Consider the following 14,941-nt stretch of genomic DNA (forward strand, 5'->3'; position numbering starts at 1 on the left):
ACAGTAATTTCTTCTTTGCATGTCTTTATTTCCTCTCTTGAGATTCAGCTCTGTCTACCCCACTAGAAATATGAAAATATGCACGTCTGCTCCTCCACATCCATGCTCAGCCACCCCCAGACAAAGGTGCCTCCCTTCTGTCCATGCTGGGCTTACAGTCACCGATTTTAGCCCCCAATTATACAGATGCTCACCATTAATTAGTCCAAGCTGGACATTTTACACATGGGGAATATCTCTGCCGTTCCTATTCCAAGAAAAGAAAAATAAATCCTGATTCTCCCCCTCGATCACCATTTACGATCATAGCAATGATAGTGATTGATTTAGAAACATTTATATAAGAGTCCAATACTGATTTTGGCCGATAGTTGAACATTTAAATAAAGCATTATAATTGTCTCAAGGTTTTGGTAGTCTGGAAGGTGGCAAAAAACGCCTTCGCACATACCCATTCTTTTCTGAGTTCAATGCTGAATGTTCATGCTTTCAATTCTGGCTCTGAGGAATCGATCTAGATCTTCCAAATAATGTCACAATCTGCACGATGTTGAATCACAATTCCTGATGTATGTAGTAAATACTTGTATCAGAAATGGCACCATTTCTAAAGAGGCATCTTCTTCCCTTTCTTATACATTATCTACATCATTCGTTTTAATACATAGTATAAATTTTTTTCAAATTGCTGAAAATATGGCTTATTTAGTATGCTACCATACTCCAAAAAAGGCCTATTTTTTCCCCCTAAAAGCAGTGTCAACTTCCTCAGTATGCAATCTGACACCTCCACAGATCCTGAAGCATGGCAGACCCTCCCTCCCTCTGTGTGCAGCACATCTTTCCTCTGTGATCCATGCACATTTTGCATGCGGTGGTGCTGCAGGCACTGTACTGAATCCCCCCTGTGTACACCCTGTTACTGTCTGATAAAGTCAACCCTTGCACAACCTAATCACATATAGGCACATGCACTGATCTCATTTCTGTATTTAGGCACCAATGCTGGGATTTAAATAACTCTCATGCATTAGTGACTCGCTGGAAGAGAAGGAGTTAATTTAAAAGATGCCTGGCCAGCGGTGAAGCAGGAACCCTTAAGGGTTAAAACCCCTCACTGGAAGGATAAAAAATAGTCCCTCTAAGCCCCTGAATCTTTTTAGATGGATAGATATAAAGTAGGGGATCCTTACATAATGAACCTTTATAAGTAATCTTTTGGCGGGGAAAAAATAAAACTACAAAAATGATACATTGTATCAGTGTGTGGATAGAAAAATAACAGGAAAAGGAGATTTCATTATAGGGATACAACTGGTCAGGATACTGGAAGGAAGCATGCTGGAAGGGGGATGGGCGCACATTATGGGACTATTATACATGGATTATTAATAGGGGCACAAATGTGCTGGAGGAATAAGCACTTAGGCTATGTGCACATGTAGGAAAAAGAGGTGCAGAATTTTCTGCACAAAATCCGCATCTCCTGGCATATTCCGCAGCCGCGGATTTTATGCGGAATTGCTGCGGATTTTGTCACTGCGGATTTTTAACATGGAGGGGTGCAGAAACGCTGCAGATCCGCACAAAAGAAGTGACATGCACTTCTTTGAAATCCGCAGCAATTCCGCACTGATTTTTTTGGCACCGTCTGCACATCTTTTTTTTTTCCCCCATTAACTAACATTGTACTGTACATGACAATGCGGATCTGCAGCGTTTCTGTGCGGTAAAATCCGCTGCGGATCCGCAGCAAATCCACATCGTGTGCACATAGCCTTATAGATGGAGGTATGTTGTGGTCTCTAGCATACAGAAGTCTGGTGAAGGAGAAAAGGGAATTTGTGACCTGGAAGATTTAGCACTTGGAAATCTGATTTCAGGAGTTATTTTTGCCAGACCCTTCTGTTCTGTAATTATTGAGGCGCCAAATTATGTTGTATGCATCCATTATTTATCTATCTATCTATCTATCTATCTATCTATCTATCTATCTATCTATCTATCTATCTCAAATGAGTTCTATGGATGCCATCGCAAGCTTCACTTTCTCTGCAGTAGCTCAGCAGGCAAGCCAAGCCTAGCAATACAGATCGTCATAGGGATAATGAAGTCTTAAAGGGGTTATCCATACTATGTGCATGTCTTTACACAGTTTCTTCCCCTCCTGGAACCTAGCATTATCAAACAATGCTATGTTTCAGGCCAAAACACATTTTTTGACCCCCACTGTTATTTTTGTGTGTGTAAAATGGATGTAATTTCATGAAGGCTCATCTCATTGTGCCTCTGTAAAAAAACAAAACAAAAACAAAAAAAAAACCTCGAAGCTTCTATGGGGAACCTGAAAAAAATGCATGTAAAAAAATGCAATCACTGCAATCCCAGCGTTTCTGTGCTAAAATGTATTAAAAATGCTATGTGAAGTCCACATCAAAAATGCTTAAAAAGGGAAAATGCAAAAAAAAAAAAATAATAATAATCAGAGCACATTGCTAGTGTGTGTTGGTGCAGAAAAAAAAAATAACCTGCAGCATTTGTGCAAAAGTGAACATGGCCTAAATGAGCATGATCACTATTAAAGCTATCATTATTGTTAAAGGGGTTGTAAACTACCGGACATCCCATTTTTGAATGCCACCTGTGTCTAAAATAAGAAAAAAATAAAGTAAGAAAGAAACACTTGCCTTCCACCAGCACCACTCCACCTCTCCAAGCGCTGTGTCCCCCAGTAATCTTGTGACAATGTCACGTGAGCGCGGCAGCTGATAGGATGCAGCCTTCACAGTACCGTCAGAGCAGCAGCGCCAGTCCAGGAGGTAAACGTGTTTTTTTTTTTTTTTTTTTTTTCCCTCTGCATACTGGGGGCATTCAAAAGGGGTTGTCCAGGGTTATTCCTTAGATAGCTTAGTGCTAGGGACCTGACTGCTGGGAACCCCAGTTCTCCGGAGAATAGAGTGAAGATGCGCATGGTCGAACTCTGCTCCATTCTTTGTCTATGGGACTGCCGAAAATAGAATCATAGAAAAGAATGTTAGAGTTGGAAGGGACCTCCAGGGTCCAACCCCCCCTGCCCAATGCAGGATTCGCTACACCGTCTAAGACTGATGTCTGTCCAGCCTCTGTTTGAAGACTTCCATTGAAGGAGAACTCACCACCTCTCATGGCAGCCTGTTCCACTCATTGATCACCCTCAGGCTGCCGTCACACTGGCAGTATTTGATCAGTATTTTACATCAGTATTTGTAAGCCAAATCCAGGAGTGGAACAAATAGAGGAAAAGTACAATAGACACATATGCACCATTTCTGCATTTATCTCCCACTCCTGGTTTTGGCTTACGAATACTGATGTAAAATACTGACCAAATACTGATCGTGTGACGGCAGCCTCACTGTCAAAAAGTTTTTTTCTAATATCTAATCTGTATCTTCTCCCTTTCAGTTTCATTCCATTGCTCCTCGTGTTTCCTTGTGCAGATGAGAATAAGGATGATCCCTCTACACTGTGACATCCCTTCAAATTTTGGAGACAGATATTAAGTCTCCTCTTAGCCTTCTTTTTTTGCAAGCTAAACATTCCCAGATCTACCTCTCTGGCCCAGACGTCACCGCTCTGCTGTCTAGAATCCCAGAGTGCCTATCAGCCATATCCTCCTTCTTCTCCTCTCGCTTCCTCAAACTCAATGTGGACAAATCTGAACTCATCATCTTTCCTCCATCCCACAAAGCTTCCTTACCTGACCTATCTATCGCAGTCAATGACATCACACTTCCCCCGTACCAGAAGTCCGCTGCCTCGGAGTAACCTTCGACTCTGCCCTGTCCTTCAAACCACACATCTAAGCTCTTTCCACCTCCTGTCGCCTCCAGCTCAAAAATATCTCCAGGATCCGTCCTTTCCTCAACCCCCAATCTACTAAAATGCTTGTGCATGCCCTCATCATCTCCCGCCTTGACTACTGCAACATCCTTTTCTGTGGCCTCCCTGCTAACACCCTTGCACCTCTCCAGTCCATCCTTAACCCTGCTGCCCGACTAATCCATCTCTCTCCTCGCTACTCCTCCGCTTCCCCCCTCTGCAAGTCTCTTCACTGGCTCCCATTCCCTCAGCGTATCCAGTTCAAATTACTAATACTGACCCACAAAGCCATCCATAACCTGTCTCCTCCATATATCTCTGACCTAATCTCCCGATATCTTCCCTCACGCAATCTCCGGTCCTCCCAAGACCTCCTTCTCTCCTCCACACTTATTTGCTCCTCATCCAATCGCCTCCAAGACTTCTCCCGAATATCCCCCATCCTCTGGAATTCTTTGCCCCAACACGTCCGACTATCAACCACAGTCGGATCCTTCAGACGGAACCTGAAAACCCACCTCTTCAGGAAAGACTACAGCCTGCACTGACCCCGCTGCCGCCTCATCACTATCGAAGCTACCGCCTCGCCAACACCGGAGCTACCGCCTCACCAACACCGGAGCTACCGCCTCACCAACACCGGAGCTCCTGCAACCCTCAACCTACTGTCTCCTTCCCCATAATCCTGTAGAATGTAAGCCCGCAAGGGCAGGGTCCTTGCCCCTCTGTATCAGTCTGTCATTGTTAGTTTGTTTACTGTATGTGATATCTGTAACTTGTATGTAACCCCTTCTCATGTACAGCACCATGGAATCAATGGTGCTATATAAATAAATAATAATAATCCTGCGACCGTTTCTCATAGGACATACTTTGCAGTCCGCTCACCATTCTGGTAGGCCTTCACTGAACTTGCTCCAGTTTTTCAATGTTTTTTTTTTTTTTTTTTTTAAATGTGCACACAACTGGACACAGAAGTCCAGATGAGGAGTAGAGGGGAGGATAGTTACTTCACGTGATCTAGACTTGTGTAGTTTGTGATCTATTAGTATGCCCAAGTCTTTTTCACACGTGCTGTTTCTTAGTTCTGATCTTCCCATTCTGTTCATGTAATTTTCCTTTTCCATTTGTAGAGTCTTGCTTTTCTCCTTGTTAAATACCATTTTAAAGGTACCGTCACACTCAGCAACTTTGCAACGAGAACGACAACGATCCGTGACGTTGCAGCGTCCTGGATAGCGATCACGTTGTGTTTGACACGCAGCAGCGATCTGGATCCCGCTGTGCCATCGCTGGTCGGAGCTAGAAGTCCAGAACTTTATTTCGTCGCCAGGTCGGCGTGTATCGTCATGTTTGATATCAAAAGCAACGACGCCAGAAACGTTTTACATGGAGCTAACAACCAGCGAGAACGAGAAGTGAGTCGCCGTTACGTCACTGGATCGCTCCTGCATCGTTCTGGAGCTGCTGTGGTTGGCGTCTCTACAGCGACCTAAACAGCGATGCTCCAGCGATATAGACAACGAGCCGATATCGCTGCAGCGTCGCTGAGTGTGACGGTACCTTAATAGTCGCTGCCCATTGTTCAAGCTTATCTAGATCCTTCTGAATTCTTTGTCTTCTCTAGTGTTATCTATCCATCCTAGCTTTGCATTGGCTGCAAATTTGATTAGTTTACCTTCTGTTCCTTTATCTAGATCATTTAATTAAAATGTTGAACACTGGGGTCAGGACACAGCCTTGTGGTACCCCACTTGAAACACTCTTCCAATTGGATGTGCAACGATTTATTACCACTCTGAGTACGATCACTGAGCCAGTTATGAATCCACCTAACCGTAGCTCGTACTGGGTCATTTTTTCAATAAGGATAGTATGAGATACTTTATCAAATGCTTTGCTGATGTTGGGATATACTTTATCTACCGCATTTCCCTTATCTACCCAAATAGCAGAGCAGTCCCATACATAATGAATGGAACGGAGGTCGAGCATGTGCAGCTCTGCTCCATTTTCAGGATCATTGGGAGTCAGACCCCAGGGATGTAACTAAAATGGGTGCAGGGGTTGCAGTCTCACCCGGCCCTGGATCCTAAGGGGCCCCAAAAGCTTCCTTTAGCCCATATGAGATCAGTTCTATTAAAGATCTGTGACAGGGAAGAGCCCGTTGGATATCTGTCACTGGGGTCCCTACACCGCAAGTTATGCCCATGGTTATCCTCAATCCTTTGTATAGGGGATAATTTGCTTTATCTTTTTTTTTAAGTTATGACCCTTTATTAATGTCCTCTACAGGTAACTGGAGGGGTTTGATTCGCTATTAAGGGAACTACTTTTCTGTAAAAAAAAAAAAAAAAGTCCATTCAGGAAATATATCTTTGTGTGAATAGACAGATCTGAGGGTTGTCGGCCGATCCTACACAATGAGCGACATAATGGAAGAAACAAAGTAACAGACACTGGAAAATAGGGATAGAGGAGGTGGTGTTAAAAAAAAGGCGTTTGGAAGGAAAGGGACTGAATGGCAGGGGGAGGAGGAGAGAGGGTCCTGGCGTGCTGGGGGGTGCGGGAGGTCACACTGGGTGATGCTGCCGGCAGCTGTGCACTCACATGGTGGGAGACAGGGCAGTGTGCACGGCGGAGGGATGCCTCCGCGGGAGTGAGGCGGCGGGCCGGATCCTGATACTGAGCAGGCTGCTGCTGTGTGTGGCTGCCTCTCATTGTGGCTGAGCGGCACAGGGACCCGCCGGACTCCCCTTCCTGGGACACTTTCTCCATCCATCCCATGCACTGAGCTGGGGCTTCCAGGGGAGACATTGCCTCTGCAAACTTTTCTGTGTGCCGCACAGGAGGCAGAGCTCCAGGTATAGAGAACACTGCTGCTATGTGATCGCCTCTCCGGAGATCTGAACTCTCACATCCCCCCGATTCCTCACCTAAAAGCCGTGTCACCGGCGTCCTTTGTTATCAGGGTCTATTGCTCTCCCCGTCCTGCGCTGGATACAATCATTTCCGCTCATTTTATGTTTGTTTGTTTTTAAACCACTTAAGAAAAAAAAACCAAACAAAAAACTTTGTATCTACTGTGAGTAACAGGCATTTACCATTCGTGGTCATCGCTGTCCTCCATACTTTACCCTACAACTCTGCTCTCCAATAAAAGAGGCCATATAAAGCAATAAATGGGCTCCATGTGAAGTGATGGCCTGACCGGGGTCTAGACTTTGTTACATTGTAACTTTTGTTCATTGTTTATTTTTGTGTGTTTTTTTTTTGAGGATTTTCAAGGTGATCTGGCATTCTTGGCAAGAACTGAAGGGTTGAAGGAGCCAGCAATGCCCTCGGTGATGGAAAAGTCTCCAGGCTCCACCGCAATCCTCTCTCGTAACAGAGCCAAATCAGACAGCATGGGAAGCAATTCCGAGGAGGACAGCAGCGAGGATGAAGCGCCAAGGGGTGAGGGTTCAGGAATCTCTCAAAAATGGACATGTCTTAGGGCTTATTGTCTTGCTAAAAGGCTGCTCTGGTAATTAATGGGTTAAGGATTTCCTTGGAGCTACCTGGAACTAAAAGGATTAAAGTCTGCTTTGCATTACTGTGGCATGGAAGGCGTTAAAGGGAATGGGTTTACCCCCAGCTTTAAGAAGGGGAAGGGTTAAGGACTGTCCACCCTCTGAGAGGGAATGGGTTAATGGCTGCTTTACAGGCCCCTGCAGGGGTCCAGGGCCCCAGTGCTGCTCCAATGGGTTTAGTAGCAGCTGCTTTACGGCTACATAGCCAGAAAGGGTTAATCCCGCTGGTAGCCATTGAGGGTTTCCCTACAGCCGCCTCGCAGAAAATGGGTTAACGTCTGCTTTCCTGCTCTCTAAAGGAAATGGGTTAGGTTTGGCTATAGCTTCCCAAAAGGTAGAAAAGGATAAGGTTTGCCTGGTACCCCCTGGAAGGAAATAGATTAAGGGCTGACATGTAATTTTCTGGGGAGAAAAATGAAGGAATGAGTACTGTCATGCTGTTCCCTGGCAGGAAATGTGTTTGGGGGGATTCCTAACCGCCATCTAGCAGGAGAGATGGGGGGCCGCTTTCTGGTAGGACAAGGACTGAATGCAGCCACACAGGTCTCCAATAAGATGAAGGCTGAGTGCAGCTCTGGCAGGACAATGGCTAAACGCTGCCGCCGCTGCTGTTTGGCAGGGGAAGGGTTTGAGAGCTGCAATTGCAGGATTACCTTGTGATGGGGTTAGTTGGTGCCATGCATCAGTGTAATTAATGATGGGAAGTGATGCAGTGCGAGGCTGTGATGGGGATTATTATATGGACTGTTTTGGGGATGAGTTAGACATAAAGCTCCTTGTGTGACTGTTAGGAGTCCCTGTATGCTGGGATGGTTCCTTATTAGCCTGCAGGCCATATTTTATATCTGTCTGGTCTTTGTTAGTTAATTAACCCCTTACTGGAGCTTTGTTAGCTTGCAGCTGCCCATGGTATATGCTGGCTATTATAGCTCTTCTTGCTTCCTAATATGTTCCTATCCCTCATTCTCTATATCCTGTGTGTCTTTAGTGCTTGGTCCATCTAATTTCCATGTCTTCTATTCTCTTTTCTAGAAGCACCTGCCCTCTGGACTTTCTCTGCTTTATCTTTCTGCTTACAATGACCTCTGTCTCTTAAGTACTTGTAGATCACACATCTACTGATCTCTTTGGGTCTGCATAGCTTCCTGGGTGGATCTCTCCCATGAGTTGATGCCAGCTAGCCTCCACCCCCATGACTACTTGACGTTGTGTGTTCTTCGTTCGTTTCTGCTGGTGACCAGTCTAGACACTTTCTCCCAGCCTTCTCATTTTTTGGTCCTGTCTCTGTACCTCTCCAGCACCTGGCTCATTATTTGCAGTGTATTATCTTCCCACTCTTTATTGCTCTTTTGCACCATATGTTCATCCTCAATTTCTCTCACAATACTACAGGTACAATGTAAGCCGATGGCCGATACGTAATGAAGGGTGGCAAAGAAATGTGTTCTGACTGCCGCACATACAGTAGCACAGTTTTTTGTTTTTTTTTAGACCGGATGCAGAAGCTTTGCTTTTCCACAGCTTCATGTCTCGGCCCCACCTCGTTGTCTGATCTGATCGATTAGATCTCCCATTTTATCCTCCCTTTTTTCTTTAAGGGTCTAATATCTGAAACACGACCATGGCAACTTGCATGTCCCCGTTTCTCATATCTTGCATTCAGATTTTGAACAATTTTTGCTTTAGTCTCCTGTTCTTAGAGATAAATGAGTGCATTTCTAATGGCCTTAAGATGACAAAATGTTACCGTGTCTTTATCTGGAGGACCTAGAATTAACATTGATGTCAATAGACACCAGGTGATACCTGATTTCCTCTGTGTTGGCCCTGCAATTTCATTGGGGATTCCTGCGGTGGGATACATCCTGTTTTTAAGGCTATGTGCACACGTTGTGGATTAGCCTCTGGAATTTTTTGCGCGGATTCTGCATCTCTTGGCAGAAAATGCAGGTGCGGATTTGATGCGTATTTTACACGATTTTGTGCCCATTTCATGCTTTTTTTACCCCTGCGGATATCTATAATGGAATGGGTACAAAAACGCTGCAGGTCCGCACAAAAGTGACATGCTACTTCTTTTCCGCACCATTAGCACAGCATTTTTTTTCCCATTGATTTACATTGTACTGTAAATCACTTGTGGATCTGCAGTGTTTCTGCGTGGCAAAAAGCGCTGCAGTTCCACAGTAAATCTGCAACGTGTGCACATAGCCTAAATCCAGTGATCATCTTGGTTGTTTTTTTTTTACAGCGGGGATCTTTCTCTAAACAAAATCTACAGGGAAAACACCCTCTTAATCATAGGCCTTGATCTTCCCTCAGAACATTTAGTACTGTTGTTGCATTTTATTTTCTCATTATTTCAATGATTTAAAAGTTGTCTAGTTCATCTTTACGGTTTTGTCTTGTGCACTAATTCTCCCTCACCTTTAGACAGGAACGTTCAGCTTGGCCAAGTGTTCATGTGTTCTCTATGGGGAGAGCAACGTTTGCTGCTGCCATGTTCCCCTGGTGGTCGCTTATCATCTTGGAGAAAAAAAAAGGGTCAGATGTTTTCATTCAGGATGCCTGTTTCTTATCTCCCCTAACATGTTGGGGGAGATTTGGGAGGCTGCCCCAGAACTAGATAGCTGTCTGATTCCTGATAATGTCTGTGGGGTCTTTCTGGTCTTGGTACAGCTATCACATGAACACTCTTTTTCCTTTTTTTTTTTTTTTAATATTATTTATAATAATATTCCAAGTTTGTTTCTAAAACTGACAAGCACTGATTTTTTTAAACCCCTTAACGACCAGAGGTATTTTTGGTTTAGCAATTTTATTTTTTAGTCCCCTTCTTCCCAGAGCCATAACTTTTTTTAATTTTTCCATTAACCCCTTCAAGATGCAGCCCTTTTTTTTGTGTTTTCGTTTTTCGCTCTCCTTCCCAGAGCCATAACCTTTTTACTTTTTACGCAGTTGCCGGCAGCGCGTGTTGAATGCCACTGTCAGAGTTTGACAGCGCCATTTAACAGGTTAACAGTCATGGTTGGTTCATGTTTCCACCCGTTGCTGTTGCGGGCACATGTTAGCTGTTCAAAACAGCTAACATGTGCCGGAAAACTGCACAGGAAATCCCACCCAATGGTGCCCGTGTCACATGACCGCGAGTCGCCAATGAGTTGGCGTGACACACAGAGGTCTCCAGTAGACCTCTATGGTTGTCACTGCTGGATTGCTATGAGCGCCGCCCGGTGGTCGGCGCTCATAGCAAGTCAGCAATTCTGCTACATACAGGCAATCTGATAATCGTCTGTATATAGCAGAGGTGATCGCGTTATGGCAGCTTCTAGTCTCCCATGGAGACTATTGAAAGGGACACTGTCACCTGAATTTGGAGGGAACAATCTTTAGCCATGGAGGCGGGGTTTTTGGGTTTTTGATTCACCCTTTCCTTACCCGCTGGCTGCATGCTGGCTGCAATATTGGATTGAAGCTCATTCTCTGTCCTCCGTAGTACACGCCTGTACAAGGTAATCTTGCCTTGTGCAGGCATGTACTATGGAGGACAGAGAATAAACTTCAATCCAATATTGCAGCCAGCATGCAGCCAGCGGGTAAGGAAAGAGTGAATCAAAAACCCAAAAACCCCGCCTCCATGGCTGAAGATTGTTCCCTCCAAATTCAGGTGACAGTGTCCCTTGAAGCATGCCAAAAGTAAAAAAAAAAAAAGTTTTTAAAAATATAAAAAAAAATTATAAAGATAAAATCACCCCCCTTTTACCCCATTGAAATTAAAACCTCTTTTGCATCTGCATTTCTCAGGCATGGAGAGAAAAGTCCGACACAATTTATCTTATTTTTTTTTTTCATGTACACATAGACTTGCACTGCTGATCTTGCAAGGACACTTGGATCAAAATCTGCTGTCTCCCATATTTTTTCATTTTCCCTTGAACCACTCTGTCGGAGGAAAGACTCGGACATGTGCCCAACCCCACTGAAAATCATGCTAACAAGTGCTATCTGTGAAATCCATAGAGAACACTCATCAAATTATTAGTCATGTACATAAGCCATAACATGGGATGGAGTACCGAAACTCCTGCTTCGCTTCATACAGCTATAGATAAATAAGTCCTAGCTGCCTCTAGAAGGAGCTCACAATATACAATGGAAGTGTTCATTTTCCCTGCAGCACCCCCACAGGGGAAATTAAGCATCACACCATGCCCATTGATATAATTGTCCTTCACAGCAGGAGATGAATTTACTTTTGAACAGAGATATAAGGATTATGAACAGAGAATCCCCCCACTTAACTCAGAATAGCATAATAAATGTATTAGTAAAATATTCCTTGTTTCCAAGGTTTAGGTGGGTACCTTCTATTAAAAGTGACTACATGTCATGCAGGAGCTGATTTCCCATCACATAATGTTGATGCCTTTACTAAAGGGGATATGTTTTTTGAGAAGGAACTACTGTCAGTTGTACCATAGCCGTATCCTGTTTTATGTATGCGTCCTCTTGCTGGTTTCCATTTTCTCTTCCCTTTGTTTTGCATTGCTTTTGTTTCTTAACCCATTAGGAGGGGGAGGGATGAGAATCCACCTTCTAAATGTCAGTTGGCTCCTAAAATTCCTATTGTTGCTCCTTTACAGATATTTGTCACCATTTCCTTTCTTGTATCCTTTCTATGTTTTTTTGCTGTATTTTCCATCTTTCCTTTGGTTTTAGATCGCTTTAACACTGCATTCTAGCACCCGTTCAGTGTGGCACCGTTGGGACTTGTGTCCGAACCCCCCGAAAAACGGGATTCGGGGGAATGCGTTGACAGAGCCATAGACTATGATGGTGCCGACATGGCAAACATGCGCTCTGCCATGCATCATTTTACACTAGATGGTGGCCTGATTCTAACGCATCGGGTATTCTAGAATATGCATGTCCACGTAGTATATTACACAGCCCACGTAGCATATTGCCCAGTCACGTAGTACAGTATATTGCCCAACCACGTAGTATATTGCCCAGCCATGTAGTATATTGCCCAGCCGCGTAGTATATTGCCCAGCCGCGTAGTATATTGCCCAGCCGCGTAGTATATTGCCCAGCCGCGTAGTATATTGCCCAGCCGCGTAGTATATTGCCCAGCCGCGTAGTATATTGCCCAGCCGCGTAGTATATTGCCCAGCCGCGTAGTATATTGCCCAGCCGCGTAGTATATTGCCCAGCCGCGTAGTATATTGCCCAGCCGCGTAGTATATTGCCCAGCCGCGTAGTATATTGCCCAGCCGCGTAGTATATTGCCCAGCCGCGTAGTATATTGCCCAGCCGCGTAGTATATTGCCCAGCCGCGTAGTATATTGCCCAGCCGCGTAGTATATTGCCCAGCCGCGTAGTATATTGCCCAGCCGCGTAGTATATTGCCCAGCCGCGTAGTATATTGCCCAGCCGCGTAGCATATTGCCCAGCCACGTAGCATATTGCCCAGCCCGCGTAGCATATTGCCCAGCCCGCGTAGCATATTGCCCAGCCCGCGTAGTATATTGCCCAGCCCGCGTAGTATATTGCCCATCCCGCGTAGTATATTGCCCAGCCACGTAGTATATTGCCCAGCGCGCATAGTACATTGCGCAGCGCGCGTAGTATATCGCAATGTGGGCATCCTATCCCTGTAAAAAAAAAAAAAAAGAATTAAAATAAAAATAGTTATATACTCACCTTCCATTGGCCCCTGGATCCAGGAAGCGTTTTCCGACGCTCTTCGCGCACTCCGGTCTCAAGAGTGCATTGCGGTCTCGCGGGATGATGATGTAGCGGTCTCGTGAGACCGCTACGTCATCATCTCGTGAGATCGCAATGCATGGACCAGTCACCAGAGCGTCGCGAGGAGCGGGGAAAGGCGCCGGAAGGTGAGTATATGATGATTTTTTATTTTTTTAAATTATTTTTAACATTAGATCTTTTTACTATTGATGCTGCATAGGCAGCATCAATAGTAAAAAAGTTGGTCACACAGGGTTAATAGCAGCATTAATGGAGTGCGTTACACCGCAGCATAACGCGGTCCATTAGCGCTGCCATTAACCCTGTGTGAGCGCTGACTGGAGGGGAGTATGGAGCGGGCACTGACTGCGGGGAGGAAGGAGCGGCCATGTTGCCGCCGGACTGCGCCCGTCGCTGATTGGTCGTGGAAATGGAAATGGTCATGGGCGTTTTGCCACGACCAATCAGCGACTTGGATTTCCATGACAGACAGAGGCCGCGACCAGTGAATATCCGTGACAGAAAGACATACAGACGGAAGTGACCCTTAGACAATTATATAGTAGATGTACGCCTACTGTAGACGAACACTTAGACGCAGATCAGTAAGTGATACATCCCTGGAATCAGCATCTATATCCCTACATTATTCTGCTTTTGGATTACATAGGAAAAACCTGGTGACAAATTCCCCCTAGGTCCACCAGAGCGGGGGCTACTTTTGTAATGGGAAACTCCATTCTGCTATGACCTTGACCTTAGAGTTTTCTTTATGATAGGTGTATATGTAGAAGTTATGTTAGAATGTACTTCTTTTGAGATTTTTTTTTTGTTTTTTACTTCTGTAAAGGACCGTAGGTCTAAAGCTAGCATAGTTTATATTACTGTCGGCTAAATGTTTATTTGCCAACCAGATATGACCACTGACCCCAAACATATGTCCGACTGATCTTTCTTTCACCTGTCATGTACTGTCTGGGAGAGTCGGATGCACAATAAATGATTGGTGGACAGGTTTGGGCAACGTTTAATGTAAAGTGGATGGCCACCTTAGCCCCATGGTGTTGTGAATAATCCATTACTTGGCATCAATGACAGTTATGTTCAGTGTGGTACATAATTAATGGGGTATACCATATGGTAGTCAGACGGCCAGGATCCACATAGATTGAGATTGAAGGGGCCACACTGCTTGTTTTGCAACGTGAACCCTTGACTTTTTTTTTTTCAGTGAAAGTAAATGGGTCTGTGCTGTAGCTCCCTGCACAGAAAATCTGCAGTTATGCAGTCCCTTCAGTCTCTGGATTAAGGGTCCTGAAAATAGGGCCTGATATTCACGCAAGGTCATTGGTTTACTGGGAAATTCATTTAAAGGACTACATATGTTCATGAAGGAGTGTGGTTGAGATAGTAACCCTTTTTTGTTTTGTTTCCTGCTCGTTCCCCTGGAGACCGACCACTACTGCCATCTAGCTTATAAACACCACTCTGATGCTAGCCGAGATTAGGAGAGAACTGTGCTCTCTGGGGATCCTGGCCATCTTTAGTACAGAGCTTACAAGCTCAACAATAAAGAGATTGTAAATCCTGTGTATGTTTGGCCACCAGTGCTAAACAGTAACGGTGGTCGATCTCCAAGGCAAATGGTGGTAAACAGTGCATTTTCAAAAGTGCTCGTTTTTACAAGAATTATCAGATTCCCATCTATGTAGATGGGAATATCTCCTTCATCCAGCACCAGAAAATTTAAGAAACCA

The 14,941-nt window shown here is 44.7% G+C and overlaps 1 protein-coding gene across 7 annotated transcripts in view; it reads left to right on the forward strand.

The window, feature by feature from the left end:
• RCOR2 (REST corepressor 2) overlaps positions 1 to 14,941 on the forward strand; it is a 125,860-nt gene that overhangs the window by 94,373 nt on the left and 16,546 nt on the right. For 5 of the 7 annotated variants that reach the window (XM_069740072.1, XM_069740071.1, XM_069740076.1 and 2 more), the window contains one exon: positions 7,140 to 7,317. In XM_069740072.1, coding sequence (XP_069596173.1) covers positions 7,197 to 7,317 — 121 coding nt within the window. In that variant the 5' untranslated portion in view covers positions 7,140 to 7,196. Of the gene's footprint in view, positions 1 to 6,465; positions 6,726 to 7,139; positions 7,318 to 14,941 lie in introns of those variants that run through there. The other 2 variants (XM_069740075.1, XM_069740073.1) reach the window with 2 other exon arrangements.

Source organism: Ranitomeya imitator, chromosome 9 (assembly GCF_032444005.1).
Source record: "Ranitomeya imitator isolate aRanImi1 chromosome 9, aRanImi1.pri, whole genome shotgun sequence".
Classification (NCBI taxonomy): Eukaryota; Metazoa; Chordata; class Amphibia; order Anura; family Dendrobatidae; genus Ranitomeya; species Ranitomeya imitator.